The following is an 18,967-nucleotide window of genomic DNA, read 5'->3' as shown; positions in this document are numbered from 1 at the left end:
CCGCAAAGCCACTATGTTGGTTTTCCCATGACACGGCTCATATTTGTTTTAAAGGACTCTAACGGCTGATGACAGTCTATCGTACGGTTTGCTTATCTATTATACTATATTATTATCTGAAAGTGATTTGAAATATACATACTAAGATGATATGTCCATTGACAAAATTTAATAGAAGTATTTAATGTTATCCGTAAAGTTAAACTGCTAGACTGTGTTTTTCAGTACTGATTTATAGATACATGTACACATTTAACACTTATAACATAAGATCATAAGTTTACTTTAATCATCATTTATGCTTTACTGATCACGGCGTATTAGTATTAAATGCGTATGCAAGATTGAACTGGAGCAGCTACTGTATCTTTCCTCTCTCCCCAAACTAAGATTACTGACATGTTTACGTTGTCGCGTATGTTTAAAAATCAGCTTAAATATGCTTACATTTGTACATTCATACAATAAGAAAGTTAACATAAACCACTGTTAAGATCATAAAATGTTTATCAAAAGTATTAATTTTACTTCGGTTTGAATGATATTACACTACGTTTATTGCGGACGTTATTCTAAAATCATAAACAAGAATGATGACTTCGGTAGACCTTAGTTGCGCACTATTTCTGATTTCTTTTTTTTTTTTTTTTTGGTAAATCGTTCCACTTTTTAACTTTAATGTGTCCGAATATAGGACATAAAATTTTACTGGTACATCCGTTTGACTGAAAATACATCCGTCTATTTCTCTGAAACTTTTTCGCAATTGAACAGACGTGTAGTATGCATATATGTAATGATGATGTACATACTGATTTGCTTCAGTTCCGGTGAGAAATTTACATGTATTTTTGGCCTTCTTTTCTTGCACTTTCCTCCGCCAACTATACTGATTTTTGGTGTGCATGTATATGTGCATTGAACATCTACAAATACAGTCTATATTGTTTCCCGTCCGGAGGCCTCAAAAGATAATAGGTAAGGGTAGATTTCTCGGAAGCACAGAGCACCAAAAACACAGCCACAGAGCCACGCATTTTCATAGTAGCCTTACAACAAAAAGAAGCTGTAATGGAAAAATATTTCAGACGGGTTGCTTCAAACATCCAACAAGTACATATAAATTTATGCTAAATATAGATGGAGGAGAAGGAAATGGTAATGGGCAAAATAGGGCCGGGGGGGGGGGGGGTGCGAAATAGGGCACATTAGCGTATTAGAATACCGTTTGATTACGTTTTCCTCCATATGTGACTTCGGCATTCTCCGATTGTTTCGGAAACCAGTGCTCGTGAGAATTATATTTACTACCGAAGAATGCCGAAGAAAGACGAAATCGTACGGAAATTTGCGATTTTAATTACGGGTCCACTACCATAACCCATTAGTAGTACGTGAAATTGGTATAACAACAAAAAATAATTGAATAATTCACACAATTTCCTTTTAAAAGAGGAATTTGGAATATATCAAAGTATAACAACCAAAAATGTCGACAACATATTATATTTTTTATCCCTTTTATTCTATTTTATCTAATTGTTCAAGTTCTCATAAATTTGCAAATAGTTTCAATATTGATATAAAATAGCAGACGATATCATTGATTGTTTATTATTAACTCTCTTTACGGCTCTAACTGTATGAAATGATGTGCAATATTGAAAATAGTGCTTTTTCTAACAATGAAGTTATGCATAAGTTCTGAATGGACAGTTACTTTGTTTTTAACATAAACTTAAGTTTTTAGTCTTATTTGTTTCATTTGTTTTCATTTTTTGCTGATATGACTACAGAACTAGGTGGACGTATACAATAAGAGTAACATTACAACAGTATCTTAATCAACAGTGATGCATGGGGTCTTGCGCATTTTTCAATGCCGGATCACTTAAGCACCAGAACCTTGAAGAATCCAGGCTTTGCAAAGTGAGAAAACGCCCCTAAAGATTCAGCCTGGGCTGAATACAACAGTGTTGGTCAAGGGACTGTCCTTTTAATTAACCCACTACAGCACCGGGGTGGAATTTTAGTGTTACTACATAAGAGAACTTTTTGGACAGTGATGTTATATTTGACAGTTTAGTTCGTCATTTTTTTATACTTAAAATAAATATTTTCTTTTGGTATCAACAAAATAGATATATTTTTAAACTTAAAGGCAATTGATATTATACGTACGCCACCGTCAAAACCCTAGTCCTCGTGACGCTGGTTGTCTTCATTGAGTCATTTTACCGACGGTGTACTTTTGTGACGTCACCGACGCAGATACGTTTTTCCGCCATAGTACACAAATAAATGTGTTGAATATATATTTAAATTCTTTCAATGTACCTAGGACACAGTGAAAGCATAAAGAAACAACAAATATGACTACTCTGCTAATAATGTTGATGTAACTTCTTTGAATTAAGAAGACATTGTTACGTCTACGAGTAACAATTGCTTAAACAACAACAACAACAACAATAACCGGCAACGTATTACAAAGACAAAATTTATTTTGAAAAGCAACAAATAAGATACATTGAAAATGTTAACTAGCTGTAAAATCCAATTATAATATACAAGAATAGTGCTGGTCAAATTTTTATCAGAATTTTTTTCAAAATTTCTCACACAGAATTCAAAATATCCAAAGATTATAAGTCCTCTCTTTAAAGATATTTTTTATCAACAATCGTTATGTAAAGGTTAAATGTCCAAACTGGTAATATTTTGTTACTAGGAAATAAAGGATTTTATTATTAAGATCCGTCTTAGATGCTGCCCAGTTCTGAGACAGCTTCTATTTAAAGCACCATGGAAGGTTCTAGCACTGTCATGTATCACCAAGGATAAATAGAAGATTCTGGAAATAATCAAGAATAACATAGAATTCTAAACATTGTTAACACCTTATATATCAGAAGTTGTGACGGAACCGTCTGAAAAACCATATAATGTCTCAAAATTAAGACAGGCTTTCAGTAGGCAATGATATAAATACTGAAAAATGCACATAATAACATTTATTTGCACAGCCCTTTTGAGCATTTGTACTTTAATGTTTCCTTCGACCCCCCTTATCCCCCGTAATTTCTCGGCAACAAGGTTTTACAAGTCATTTTACATTCGTTACATGACGTAAGCGCTTGCAGTAAAACATTGTCCATTATTGTTCTGGAAAGTATTTTTTTCGTTTTTTTTTTCTTTACAGGGAGGGTTATTGAATATATAAAAAATAACCATGGTTTTCAGTCTTCTTTAGATTTCACTCCTACATCACTCCGCGAGGCGTGCAACCTCTTCGCTGTATAAAAACTACTTGTTTAGGTCACTCGCTTAGGTCAGTCTTCTTCTTAACGTTATTCATTTGCTTCCATATTTCCTTCATCTCTTTGCATAAAAGACATATTTAAACAGAAATAATAATAATAATGGCAGAACCATATTGTAATGTTTAAGCACTCCAAATCGATTATACACAATGCAGAACAATTCACTTGGGCTACGTCAAAACTGGTCCGAACTGCCCAAATTTTATCATTTTTCACAATAAGATAACACTATTTTTGAAATAACAGGCTAGTCAAGTTTTAATAATTATTTATGACTGAAAATCTTTCTTACGCTCACAGTTGATTTGCAATTTTGTTAATAAAATGGATATATAGAACTAGATTTAATTGATATATCCCTTCTACATCAGAGAGTTCGTCCATTTTCATAAACTTCATGACTCGTCGGCGCCGTCATTTTCGGAAACTTATCTATCATTCATTTTATTTACACTTATCATCTATTTCTTATCACATTTTCTACCTGTTCATTAAATGCAGCGATATCATTTTCAGACGAAGGAAAGCGGAGCACCTCGTTTGATTTGATTTTTGAGCGTATGAAAGAACGTATCTCTGGCGTCAAATGTTTCTCAGATACGTCACCAAGCAAAACTGGTATTATAACATTTCGCTTCGTGTAAATACCCTCATATGCAGCTATGTTAAATTCAAATGTATTCCAGTAATCTTCGCAATACGAGGGTGTTAGAAATACAATAACTTTGCGGCTCTTTCTTACAGCCTGTGGAATGACATGATATAACTTCTCGGTACCGTCAAACTCCTCGCGTATATTTAAAGTATATCCCCTTTCATCAAAAAATGGGTATAATTTTTCGGTTATCACTTGATGCAGAGAGACGTCATCTGTTAAGTCATAGTGCTGTTCATAAGAAATGTAAGCGTCAATTTTAAGAAGTACTTGTTCTTGATCTTGCGGATGGTGGTACGGATCGATCTTTACCCTGCCAATATACCAAAGGTAACGGAGTTGCCATCGTCTATAGTAGATTAATGCCACAAGAGATAGCACCAGCAACAAGCATATGAATCCTATCACACATGACGTCATCACAATCCAAGACGTACATTCATACTTTAGTTGCTCTCGTATAAATTCAAGTTCCGTTAAACTAACTAAAGTCATGTTTATGTAGAGACAATGGAGTTTGTCTTTTTGAATAATGTTAACCTTAGTTGTCGCAAGCCAGGTGACGAAAACTTGATTTCTGCACATACAATTAAGATTATTTCCAGATAAATACAGGTCTATCTTTCGATTGGTTGCCATTTGGTCTAGAAAAGCCATGTTCTGTTCAGAAATGAACCCTATATCATTATCTGACAAATCTAGGTGGCGTAGTTTAGTCATTGACTTTAACATGAAGCTAACATTCTTAAGTGAATTATCCCCTAACGAAAGATATCTTAAGTTAATCTGATTTTTAAATATATTGTATGGTAAATCTTTAATGATGCTACTTCTGAGATCTAACACTCTTAGTTTTCTCAAGCTCGAAAATGTAACACCATTGATATCTCGGTAAAGAGATTTACCAATCTCAGTGTGTTGAAGAAAAAGGGATGTAAGATTCCCCAAGTCAATTAGAGACTTCGGATGGAAAAAACTAAATTTATTGTGCGAGATGTCCAAAACTTGAAGATCTGTAAGACCATACGAAGGCCCCAAAAATGCCCATAACATGCAATTAGAGCCATTGAGATACCTTAATTTATTTGGTGCAAATGTCGCTGAAGGGACGGGATATCCCAGATGTATATTATTCATGTATAACGTTTGAAGGTTTCTTGGTAACTGCAGGCGGTTGTCACCACCTGTGTAGTTTTTGTTTGGTGCTTTTATTGTCGACTGCAATTCAATGATATTTCGGTACAATCCACTGACCCCTGTTTCTCTCCTAGCCCTTTTATTGGTTTTCATTGCCGCTTGAAAATGACTTTGAAAACTTACGTCAAGAGTGTTCAAATTATCAAATCGTGATATTTTTTTGAGAAACTCAGCGTTCCCGATACTATTTTCCTTCAATGAGAAATATTCTAGTGACTTTGGAAGGTTTTCAATTGCGCTAGGATCGATATAATAAATATAATTCCACCCTAAATCCAGAACTCTGAGTGAGGTGTTTGTAAGACCTTTGAAATTGTTTTCTGCAAGAATCGTAAAGAATGGGGGGCGCCTACACCATTTATTGAATCTTATAGTTTGAATGTTTGTTTCATTTAATCCAACAGTTGCATTCTCCAGACTGTCAACGCAGAGCTTTTTGTTTCCCGTAATAATCAAAGACGTTAGGTTGTGCAAAGAACGAAAGGTGTTAGGCGCTAGCTTTGTTATTTCACATGACTCAAGTTGTAAATTTGAAATAGGCGTGTGTCTAAAAGAATTAAATGTATTTTCTGTGAGAACTGGTATATGACAGTAACCATTATCACCACTTAAATATAATGAATTAAGATTTTTCAGCTTTGCAAACCCTGCACCAAACTCTTGATTTGGTATACCATCTATGCTTAGGTATTCCAGTGTCGTAGCAGCCGAGAGAGCTTTGTCCGGGTACAGACAGACAGACGTATGAACATCACAGTTGCCTTGCAGATACAGACGCCGGAGATTACGAAGCGGTTTAAACACATCGTCTGCGTAAGAATCATTGTGTTTGAGTAAGTTATAACTTAACGACAAATATTCCAGCTTTGACAAACCACCGAAGGAATCATTTTGTAAATGCTCAATAGTGTTATGATCCAAATTTAACATCCGTAGACCTTCCAAATGTGTGAGTATTTCCGGAGGAATAGAACTTATTTTGTTATAGCTCAAGATAAGTTTCCTAATATGTTTCGGCATACAACTCAAAATTTCTGAAATGCTTGCGAGTCCTAATGCCGAACAATCAGCAATAAGTTCCTTTTCATGAAGTTTGCATGAACATTCTTGTGGTGTAGTTCCTGCTACTGAATGAAAAATGATCAAGCACAGCCACTTCAGGTTTTCCATCATTTGCTAGTTTTAATTTAACGTATGTGTCCTGTTCAGTTCCTTTGATTTTTTCCCAATGATCAGGACACCTGAAAAGATGCAAAATTAATTTCAATTTAGTGAGACATGTTTTAACAACGTTTGATTAACAAACCTTTTCCAGGGCATGTCAGAAATGGTAAACGTTTGTTTTGTTTGTTTGTTTTGGGTTTAACGCTGTTTTTCAACAGTATTTCAGTCATATAACGGCGGGCAGTTAACCTAACCAGTGTTCCTGGATTCTGTACCAGTACAAACCTGTTCTCTGCAAGTAGCTGTCAACTTCCCCACATGAATTATCAGAGGTTGAGGACGAATAATTTCAGACACAATGTCTTTTATCAAATCGTCACGGAGAACATACGCCCCACCCGAGGATCGACTCTGCGATCAGTAGACCAACGCTCTGCCTACTGAGCTAAGCGGGCGGGCGAAGTGGTAAACGTGACATGTATTAAAAGTGCATGTGTGTAACGAATTAAGTAAATCAGCCTCTCAGGCGTTTCCGCTTATACTTAGCTTTCAGTTTCATACATTTTACATATTTAGACAGTGAACATTTCGAAAATGAAACCTCTGATTTCGGATAAATACTCTCAATTAATTTTACAGATGGCTTGTGTTTAATCAGTTTAAGTAGACTACTGAAATTCCCCGAATTAAGAGCTGTTGCTCTAACGACCTATACTGTCCACGTTGATACATTTTAAGGTCACTTTTTACAATGGAAATTTTATTTTGAAGCTCAAATCTATATTTGTCAAATATTTCTTTCCTCCATTTTTGTGACACACTCTTTTAAGAAGAGAAAACTGTAGAGCTTTAACGGGCTTTATAAACCTTCAGGCATTATACATGTAACATCGAAACCACAGGTCCAGGCATGAAGATACGTTCATGTTTCTCCTGATATGCCGAGTACTTGGCCTCAATAGCTACATAATGCTATGTTGTATAACGCTTCATGGAAAAAAATGTTTTTGTTAAAAGTTTTATCTTTTTCAATATATTTGGAAATCAATACATTTTGAAATGGTCCTTTGAAATTCTGAATAGGTAAGACACTCTGATCAAGGTCCGAATATCTACAAACAGATAAAATCGAATAGTATGTTTAATGTCCAATCAAGGTGTTGGTTCATAGCTAGGGTGACCCCCACCACCATCCCCTGTACCCATTTCTTACAATATTCCTTACTTGTGGGAATGCAAAAATGGTACACAATCATGTCCAACTTTCATTACTTATTACAGGTGATGTGACATCCATGTTACATCTGAGCCGTACGTGTGTGTTATACAGAAGCCGTAGACTCTTTCGAAGCATTGAGTTGCACATCGGGCCACAGCCGCACATGCACTGCTTCAAATATCGATCAGTAAAAAAAATTCAATTATACTCGTATAAAAATATCAAAACTGGGAAAATGTGTGAAGGTGGAAGGGTTAGCAAAAGGTGGGAGAGGCATATATATAACATATATGTACAGTCAGCAATCAAAACTATTGACCCTCTGTTCTCGGATCCTCGGGCCGCACTTTTTGCTATTGATCTGAAAGTCATTCGATAAATGTCTGCTACTTTATTTTCGGAAAGTTTGATTGGTTCTATGAAAATTTAGGATTTTATCTTTTGACTAGAAATTACGGTATGAAAGTTCTGATTTTTGTCCTTAAATGTGTCTGATTATGTGTATATAATTTAGATCTAATTGAAATAATTTGTCGCTGATTGTCGATGAGATGAATATTAAGTGTTTTCTTTATAAATTCAACTGACTGATAAAGGCTAGAAAAATAAACACCGAGCATTATCATTTTCATGTAACATCTTATCATTTCTGGTAAGACATTGAACTTTACTTATATCCGCATGTATTCTGCACATCTGCATTAATTGTTTAATAACAATAACATATCACATGTAGCAACATTCATCACTTCCTATTTGTTGCACTAAACTTAAATGTTATGATGCTACAATTAAACACCTTAAAGCAGTCCATACATTTAGAAATGATATCTAAACTTGCGTCTTTGTCCCCTGATTTAAAGAAATCTCCCTACACTTTAATTGATTTTTTATGTAAAAACAGTCAGTATTGACTTATTTTTGTGTTAAAATAACCTGAAAAAATGCGATGTTATTTTTTAAACAGCCTGGCAACTGGCAACAAAGTTTCCTTATACATGTACATGTATATACAATTAATGCATTTACTAAGATACTTATTTTATGTATTATTTCGGCCTATGTGTTTCGCTAGGATGAAGTATTTGGATGGTAATTTATTATTCTAACATTCAGTATATATATGTTATTTTTTGTTTATACAGTTTAAAATATACCTAACAGTAATAATGAAAAGAAATGTACATACCTTATGATAAAAAGCCTTTGTACACTTTCAGCGTTGTAAACACATATAGCGGTATAAGAAATGTACGTTTAATATACGTTTCATATCTGGTATGAAAGCAACATACAATGAAATATGTTACTCGACTAATGAGTTTATATTTATAGCGTATCATGAATATGTATAGGCATACGACACGCATCAGTGAAGAGCAGTAAAAAGTGTCCATGTCCTTGGATTCAGTGTTGTTATATTTTCTGGTCCTTTGGGATCACGGAGTCAATTCAACATATGTGTAATAGAGTTCCGCTTAAGCCGGTGCAAGGGGGCGTGAGAGATGTTGCACATTTCATTACCTCTCATGAACAGACTCTATCAAACCGAGTCTGCTATTATTCTTCTTGATTGCATTCTTTGCTTCCATAGGATCTTCTTACAGATTTTATTATGCTTTAATAAAGGTCATTTCATTTTTCGGAGGGGTATGCTTTATTAGGGACTGAGAGGTTTTCAGTGAAATAAGATGTCATTAAGGTTGCTAAACCACCTGAATATCAAGGGTAACCAAAGCGTGCACACTATTAGGATATTTCACAATTTGACACTAGTTATTTTTATTTTTTGAAGTACTTACAGGTAAAGTCTCATGTACAGTAGGGCTACAATTTTCACATGATATAAAGTAAAGACGATGTCCAAAATCACGTTAAAACTTATCACGTACATGCACTTATACGAACACTGGTTCTTTTATTTCATAAACTTGGGATGTTAAAAATTGAGGGTAGATTCAAACAGCTGAGACTAAATCATGATCACAATTATTGTACAAGGAGAATTAATTTCATTTTTTTCTTTGTTCCTTCCGTTGACTCTGCAGCAGCCACGACATTTTACTAAATGAACATTTTAACATGAAATTCACTACCTGAATCAATGCAGCCCATAGGTAATCACACTACGTTTATGAAAGAAGTTAAGAGGCATTTTTTAAATGCTTATGACAGTTAAATTATTGCTCGTCATCTGGTTTGTGTGATAAATTATATGTAATATTTTGATATAACTGAAATCCATCTGTGATATTCTTTTTTGGTCAAAAACATGTGTGATTTTTGCAGGTGTATTTTTTGATAGACTAGTAGGGAAATGTAATAAATATATTTAAGTATTGAAAGTATTCATAACATATTTTTCTTAAAAGTATTCTTTTATAATCTGAAGTATTATAGATTTAGGAAAGTGTTTTAGTTGCTTTGAATATAGTTCTGATCATTTCCCCTTTTTTTTCTTTAGTAGTGTGAAGGACCCCATTGGAATTAAGTCGCTAAGCCTTCTTTGAATTTCTTTTCAAAATATACTGATAAAGTACTTTTGATTTTCACTGTTGGTTATTTTAAAGCAGAGATAAGAAATAGGATTTTATTATTCTGTGATTGTTTCTGTGATGTTTAAATTACAAGTCTTATCTATTTTATTTATTTTTAAATGCAGGGTAATATATCTTTTTAATTATTGAAAATGTGTGTATTGTATAAATTACTATGAAATGGACATGTTTGCCAAATAAACCTATAACTATAAAATTAACTACGTAACTTATACTTTGAGTATTATGAAATCTACTTCACGTTACACCAAACAGTCACTTGATTTGTATTTGTCATGAACGGTATTTAGCAAAAACGCTTTAAGTTGAAATAAGTTATTACGCGAAAAACCATAGCTTTCGTATATCAATCAAATATTTTCAATGTTATTTTGAGATATTGTCTTTCAAAGACAAAACTTCCAACGGGAAAAAACACTTTCCCTAGGAATCCTATGTGAGCGATATTTTCAGATTGAAAAAAAAATCGATCCGAGTTTATGAAAGGCAAAATACTTTGAAATGTTTAGTTCAAGTAATAAATCATCGTTTTCTGCGTTTACAAAGCTAATTTTATTACGTATCTTGCAAATATTAAAGAACTAGCAATCTCCCATGGGAATCCCCGTAAAAGTTAAAACGTTTAAAAACGTGTCTAAAAATCAGTACATTCGACTTATTTCTACATCAGAAGTAAAATGTCCCTTAGTTTTGATAAGACGATTGAAAAAACTGATTTATATCAGCCTCACTGTAAAAATGTTCATTAAATTCTAAATTTTAGGAAAGACTTAGTTTTATGTCAACATTCAGTAAGCTAGATACATGAATGTAAACGTATTTCTAAATTTTTAAGTAAGTCAAAATTTGTAAAAATGGCTTTAAACTATGCATAATGATAAATAAAAATGATAATAAAAAAAGACACTGTTTCACAGATGTTATTCGAAATAAATGTCAAGGTCTAGTACGTAGCTTTCGTTATGAATAAATAAGAAATAGCCATTGTCCATCAATATAATTGTATTAAAATTCAAAATAAACTTGCACACAATAGCAAAAATTGATGCGTTTCCGGACTTCAAAATTTAACGAAAATTACTTTTTACACTACCTTCATGGTAAAGACCTTATGACTTGATATATTCTGTTTCAAATTAAACGGGTGTTCCGTTCTCCCGGTGAATGAAAGATTTTTGCTTTACGTGTAACTGACACTTCTAACCCTTATCTTACTAAATTTCTATAATGAACTCGTCCATCTTTCAATTTGGACAGTACCATTAACTGTTAAAAGGGGTGCTTACCAAAAAGATACTAACTGAATGGCGGACAGTGCAGATCATGATCAGACTGCACGGATGAAATTATGCATAAATTCTAAATGGACAGTTACTTCATTTGTTTTTAACATAAAATTAAAAGCAGCGTATATGATTCTTTGCGTTTTCTTTTGATAATTACATACTTTTATGATGGCGGGAATGCTTGCTTTAAACGGGATATCTAATATAAAGTCAAAATATTGTAATGATTGTGTGCGTGTCTCCGTTTGATACCCAAAAACATTTTACCGTTTATAATGAGTTTTTACTTTTATTGGTTTCAATTATTATCAATTTTATCTGATATGACAATAGAAAGAGGTGGAGGTATACAATAAGAGGAACATTAAAAAGTACCTTTATCAACAGTATTGCATCCGCTCTTGCGTATTTTTCAAGGCCGGATCACAACTTAAGCACCAGCACTATGAAGAAACCAGGCTTTTCAAAATGAGAAAACACCCCTTGGGATCCAACCTGGCAAAATTCACCTGAGCCGAATACAGCAATGTAGGTCAATGTACTATACTAGTAACCTACTACAGGACCAGGGTGTACTTTAATTGTTACTACATAAGGAAACTTTTAGGACAGTACGTGATGCTATTTTTGACACCTTAATTCGTCATTATTTTCTACTAAAAAAACCAGAATTCTTACCAATTAGAATTTTCTTTTGGTTTCAGTAGAATAAATACTTTTGTGACGCCACTGGCACAAGTACGTTTTACGGCGATAATACACAAAATAACGCTACGTTCAATACTTCATAAATAATTTTAATGTATACACCTAGGACACGACAAACGCATAAAGTAACAACAATTATGACTACTCTGCCAATAATGTTGATGTAACTTCCTTGAATTAAGAAGACATTGCTACATCTAAGAGTAACAATTGCTTGTTGCATAAAACACTAAAGGTAATAATAGTAATAATAATAATAATAAAAACAACAACAACAACCAACAACGTTTTACAATAACAAAATTACAATAACAAAATTTATTTTGAAAAGTAACAATTAAGATACCTTGGAAATGTTAACTAGCTGTAACATCCACACCATCAAATGTTAAATGTTAGTATTTTGTTACAATGAAATATATGAAAGTTTTTCATTAAGATCTTACTTAGGTTCTGGGATTTAAAGCATCACGAAAGGTTCCAGCACTATCATCACCAAGAATAAAAGAAGATTCTGGAAAATTCCAGAATATCACAGACGTTGAAACAATGTTAACACTCTGTTTATCAGTATTTGTGATGGAACCTTCCGGAAAACCATAGAATGTAAATACATGATGTCTCAAAACTAAGACAGGCTTTACAGTAAGCAATGAATCATCAGTATTGAAAAATGTACATAACAACATTTATTAGCTTAGCTCTTTTGAGCATTTACACTTTAATATCTTCTTAGATCCACTCACTAGCCCCCACCTACCAATTTCTCGGGAACAACGTTTTAAAAGTCATGTCACACAATTTTTCGGTACATGACGTAAACAACGCTAGTGGTAAAACCTTGACTGTTATTGTTTTGTAAAGTATTTTTTTTCTTTACAGGGAAGTTTCATGAATATATAATAAATAACTTTGGTTTCTTAAATCTTCATTACATTTTGCTTATACATGTATGTATCATTTAGACCAGACGTCTACACACTGCTACTTTACTCTGCGAGACGTGTAACCTCTTCGCCGCATTCTTGAAGTCATCATGTGCTTCCTTAGCATCCCTGTTTCATCCAACGTTTTGTATAATAGACATATTAAAATCGAAATAATAATTGTCAGAACCATGTTGAAATACATAAACACTCCAAATCGGTTATACACTGCATAGAACAATTTTCTCGAAAAACTATAAGGTGACAAGACTCGTTCGTTTACAGAATCAGTCACAATGTTAAATCGATAAGTCTGAACAGAAAAAGTCTGATCAAAAAGTGTTCCAAACAGCTGCTTTTTTGTATTTTTCATAATTAGATAACTCTCTGAGTCCGCTGCTTTTTATGTTAAAGCTGACGACAAGTCAAGTTTTAATAATTCTTTTTGATTGAAAACCTTTTTTTACGCGCAGAGGTGTGACAAGAATGGCAATTTTGTTAATGGAATAGATACTTAGCGCCAGATTTATTTTTCTTGATATATCCCTTCTACGTCAGAGAGTTCGTCCATGACATTTTTGTCGGCAAAAACATCATTAACATCATGATTCGTCGGCGCCGTCATTAGTCGGAACTTATCTATCATTCGTTTTATTTACATTTATAATCTATTTCTTATCATATTTTCTAGCTGTTCATTAAATGCAGCGATATCATTTTCAGACGAAGGAAAGCGGAGCACCTCGTTTGATTTGATTTTTGAGCGTATGAAAGAACGTATCTCTGGCATCAAATGTTTCTCAGATACGTCACCAAGCAAAACTGGTATTATAACATTTCGCTTCGTGTAAATACCCTCATATGCAGCTATGTTAAATTCAAATGTATTCCAGTAATCTTCGCAATACGAGGGTGTTAGAAATACAATAACTTTGCGGCTCTTTCTTACAGCTTGTGGGATGACATGATATAACTTCTCATTACCGTCAAACTCCTCGCGTATATTTAAAGTATATCCCCTTTCTTCAAAAAATGGGTATAATTTATCGGTTATCACTTGATGCAGAGAGACGTCATCTGTGAAGTCGTAGTGCTGCTCATAAGAAATGTAAGCGTCTATTTTTAGAAGTATATGTTGTTGATCGTGAGGATGATGGTAGGGGTCGATTTTTACCCTGCCTATGTACCAAAGGTAACGCAGTTGCCACCGTTTATAGTAAAGCAATGCCACGAGAGAGAGCACTAACAAGAAGCCTATACATCCTATCACACATGACGTCATTACAATCCATGACGTACATTCATATTTTAGTTGCTCTCGTATAAATTCAAGTCTCGATAAACTAACTAAAGTCTCGTTTATGTATAAACAATAAAGTTTGTCTTTATGAATAATGTTAACCTTAGTTGTCACCAGCCAGTGAACAAAGACTTGATTGTTGCATTTACAATTAAGATTATTCCCAGATAAATCAAAGTCTATCTTCCGATTAGTTGCAATTCGGTCTAGGAAAGCCATGTTCTGTTCAGAAACGAACCCTATTTCGTTATCAGACAAATCCAGGTGGCGTAGCTTAGTCATCGACTTTAACATGAAGCTAACATTCTTAAGTGAATTATCCCTTAACGAAAGATATCTTAAATTAATCTGATTTTTAAATATATTGTATGGTAAATCTTTAATGATGCTATTACTGAGATCTAACACTCTTAGTTTTCTCAAGCTCGAAAATGTAACACCATTGATATCTCGGTAAAGGGATTTACCAATCTCAGTGTGTTGAAGAAATAGGGATGTAAGATTCCCCATGTCAATTAGAGACTTCTGATGGAAAAAACTAAATTTATTGTTCGAGATGTCCAAAACTTGAAGATCTTTAAGGCCATACCAAGGCCCGAAAAATGCCCATAACATGCAACTAGAAGCATTGAGATACCTTAATTTATTCGATGCAAATATCACTAAAGGGACAGGATATCCCAGATGTATATTATTCATGTATAACGTTTGAAGGTTTCTTGGTAACTGTATGCGATTGTCATCATCTGTGTAGTTTTTGTGCGGTGCTTTTATTGTCGACTGTAATTTTATGATGTTTCGGTACAATCCACCGACAGCTGTTTCTCTTCTAGCCCTTTCTACTGTTTTTATTTCTGCTTGAAAATGATTTTGAAAACTTCCGTCAAACGTGTTCAAGTTATCAAATCTTGATAATTTCAGGAGAAATTCAGCGTTCCCGATATCATTTTCCTTCAATGATAAATATTCTAGTGACGTTGGAAGGTTTTCAACAACACTAGGATCGACGTAAATAATATTATTCCATCCTAAATCCAGAATTCTGAGTGATGTGTTTGTAAGACCTTTGAAATTGTCTTCTGCTAGTATTGGATAGAACGGTGGGGGTGTACACCAATAATTGAATCTTATAGTTTGAATGTTTGTTTCATTTAATCCAACAGTTGCATTTTCAATACTGTCAGCGCAGAGCTTCTTGTTTCTCGTAATTATCAAGGACGTTAGGTTGTGCAAAGAACGAAAGGTGTTAGGCGCTAGCTTTGTTATTTCACATGACGCAAGTTGTAAATTTGAAATAGGCGTGTGTTTGAATACATCAAATGTATTTTCTGTGAGAACTGGTATATGACAGTAACCATTATCGTCACTTAAATATAATGAATTCAGATTGTTTAGCTTTGAAAACCCTTTACCAAACTCATGATTGGGTATACCATCTATGCTAAGGTATTCCAGAGTGGTAGCAGCCGAGAGAGCTTTGTCCGGGTACAGACAGACAGACGTATGAACATTACAGTTGCCTTGCAGATACAGACGCCGGAGATTACGAAGCGGTTCAAACACATCGTCTGCGAAAGAATCCTTGTGTCTGAGTAAGTTATAACTTAAAGACAAATATTCCAGCTTTGACAAACCACCGAAGGAATCATTTTGTAAATGCTCAATAGTGTTATGATCCAAATTTAACTCCCGTAGACCTTCCCAGGGTGTAAGTATTTCCGGAGGAATAGAACTTATTTTGTTATAGCTCAAGATAAGTGTTCTAATATATTTTGGCACACAACTCAAAATTTCTGAAATGCTTGTGAGCCCCAATGCCGAACAGTCGGCCGTAAGTTCCTTATCGTGAAGCTTGCATGGACATTCTTGTGGTGGTGTTCCTGCTACTGAATGAAAAATGATCAAGCACAGCCACTTCAGGTTTCCCATTATTTACTCGTTTTGATTTAACGTATGCGCCCTGTTCAGTTCCTTTGATTTTTTCCCCATGTTCAGGACACCTGAAAAGATGCAAAATAGATTTCAATTTAGTGAGACATGTTTAAGCAACTTTTGACTAACCAAGCACGTATCATGTATTAAAAGTGTGTGTGAGGAATGAAGGAAATCAGTCTCTCTCGCATTTCCGCTTATACTTAGCTTTCAGTTTCATACATTTTACATATTTAGATTGTTAACATTTCGAAAATGAAACCTCTAATTTCGGATAAATGCTCTTAATTAATTTTTAAGATGGCTTGTGTTTAATCAGTTAAAGTAAACAACTGAAATTAATTTCCTCGAATTAAGAGCCGTTGCACTAATGACCTATACGGTCCACGTTGCCACATTTCAGGGTCACTTTTTTACCGTGAAAACTTCTTAAAACTTAAACCTAGGATTTATGTCAATATTTATTGATCTTTCTTTCCACGACACCTGTTTTTACACTCTGTCAAGAAGTGAAAAATGTATAGCCCGAACGGGCGTGACTATCCTTCTGGCATTATGCATGTAACATCGGAGCCACAGCGTCATGCATCTTAGATGCAGGGCTTTTATGTTTCTCCTGATATGCCAATTACTTGGTCCCAAGAGCTACATAATGCAAAGTTGTATAACACTTCATTGTTTTCGCTAAAAGTTTCTATCTTTTTCAATATATTTAAAATCAATACATCTTGAAATGGTCCTTGAAAATTCTAAACGGGTAAGCCACCCTTATCATAGTTCGTTAGCCACAAAAAGATTAAAGCGAATAGTATGTTTAATCTCCAATCAAGGTGTTGATTCATAGCTAGGGTGACCGCAATACAATGTTCTCTGCTTGCGGCAATGCAAAGATGATACACAGTCATGTCCTACTTTCATTACAAATTGCAGGAGATGCTACATCTATGTTACGTGTGTGTTATACAGAAACCGTAGACTCTTTCGAAGCATTGAATTACACTATACGCAGCTAGAGCCACGCATCATCAATCAGGAAAGGCCCATCTCGATTATATAGAAATATCAAAAATGGGATATGGTGAAAATAGGTGGAGGTGGAAGGGTTAGCAAAAGGTAGAGAGAGGCATATACTTAACATATATGTAACAGTCAATAGTCAAAACAGTTGGCCCTCAGTCCTTGAATCTTCGGGTCGTAGTTTTGGCTAATAATCTGCAAGTCATTCGATAAAAGTCTGCTACTTGTTTTCGGAAAGTTTGATTGGTTCTATAAAAATTTAGGATTTTGACTTTCGACTAGAAATTGCGAATGAAAGTTTTGATTTGTATCCTAAAATGTGTCTGATTTTGTGTATTTGATTTAGATCTAATCAAACTAATTTGTCGATGATTGTCGATGAGATGAATATGAAGTATTTTTTATAAATTTAACTGATAAAATTAGAAAAATAAACGCCGATCATAATCATTTTCATGTAACATCTTATTATTTCCGGTAAGACATTGAACTTTACTATATCCACATGTATACTGCACTTCAAACTTTGGCACTGCATTAATTGTTTAATAACATTAACATAATTAACATATCACATGTATTCAACACTTCCTATTTGTTGCACTTAACTTAAATGTTGTGATGCTACAGTGATTTAAAGAAATCTCCCTACACTTTTTGTTTTGTAAAAACAATCAGTATTGACTTATTTTTGTGTTAAAATAACCTGAAAAAAATGCGATGTTAGTATTTCAACAGCCTGGCAACTGGCAACAAAATTTACTTATATATACAGTTAATGCATTTCAGATTTAATAAGATCCTTCAAATTTTAGCCTGTTTAGTTCATGTATATATTTCGGTCTATGTGTTTTGCTAGATTGTAATTTATTATAATCTAACATTCATGAAGTTTATTTGTCTATACAGTTTAAAATAGACCTAAAAGTAATAATGAAAAGAAATGTACATACCTTATGATAAAAAGCCTATGTACACTTTCAGCGTTGTAAACTAGAAATGTACGTCTAATATACGTTTTACATTGTATATCTCGTATAAAATCAACATACAATGAAATATGCATGAGGAAGATTTGACCTCATGACCGATATTGCAGAAAATCGATATCAGGGGAGACAACAGCTATATGGTATTGGTAACAGGTGACCAGTATTGCGATGTCGATATTTATTGCCTCCGGGTATTGTCACCTGGATGTTTATTTCAATATCAAGTGTTATAAAAGAGAAGGTTTTCCATAAGATAATTAAACAAGCTTAAAGAAATGTCACTTGAGTTACAAAGGGATTTTTCATTAGAAATAAAACATGTCATTTTTACCAAAAGAACATTTAATATGTAATTTTCTGAATCATAGCATTATAGACTTGCTATTTCATAATAATTAAATTAAATTTTTATACCCAGTATAACATATCTATAAGTAATAAAAACTATATTTTCTAATAAAAATCATATTTTCTAATACACATTTTGTGTATTTATTGTTCCTTTTTTCTAAGTTTTATTTTAATACCTAATTCATCCAATTTCTGTTTGATATCATTTACTGGCAATTCATTAGCATCACACATAGAAATGACCGTTTTCTGGTACGAACAGTGTGCTTCTTTAATGTCACATCCATTTTTAAGTCACAAAAATACATGTATAAGTTGTTGTTGTTTTTTTTTTTTTTT

At 33.7% G+C, this 18,967-nt stretch overlaps 1 protein-coding gene across 1 annotated transcript; it reads right to left on the bottom strand.

The window, feature by feature from the left end:
* Positions 1 to 1,508: 1,508 nt before the first annotated feature.
* LOC123554463 (uncharacterized) lies at positions 1,509 to 18,519 on the bottom strand. Its single transcript, XM_053547093.1, has 3 exons — positions 18,239 to 18,519; positions 13,710 to 16,336; positions 1,509 to 6,351 (listed from the first exon to the last, which is right to left on the bottom strand). Exons 2-3 carry the CDS (start codon positions 16,263 to 16,265, stop codon positions 3,781 to 3,783), a joined length of 5,127 nt encoding a protein of 1,708 aa, XP_053403068.1. The 5' UTR covers positions 16,266 to 16,336; positions 18,239 to 18,519; the 3' UTR covers positions 1,509 to 3,780.
* Between the last annotated feature and the right edge of the window lie 448 nt (positions 18,520 to 18,967).

The sequence above is a fragment of the Mercenaria mercenaria genome, chromosome 7 (genome assembly GCF_021730395.1).
Source record: "Mercenaria mercenaria strain notata chromosome 7, MADL_Memer_1, whole genome shotgun sequence".
In the NCBI taxonomy this organism is placed as follows: Eukaryota; Metazoa; Mollusca; class Bivalvia; order Venerida; family Veneridae; genus Mercenaria; species Mercenaria mercenaria.
The sequence above is the reverse complement of the archived record's forward strand: the minus strand, read 5'-3'. Positions and strand labels throughout refer to the sequence as shown.

What these genes read in the sequence shown, in the direction of transcription:
- LOC123554463 (XM_053547093.1), bottom strand. Translation starts at nt 16,265, where the DNA reads ATGGGAAACCTGAAGTGGCTGTGCTTGATCATTTTTCATTCAGTAGCA. An exon ending in AGCTAGAAAATATGATAAGA is followed by an intron (nt 6,352 to 13,709) that starts AATAGATTATAA and finishes AATTAAAACTAG; the next exon opens with CAAATGATGGAAAACCTGAA.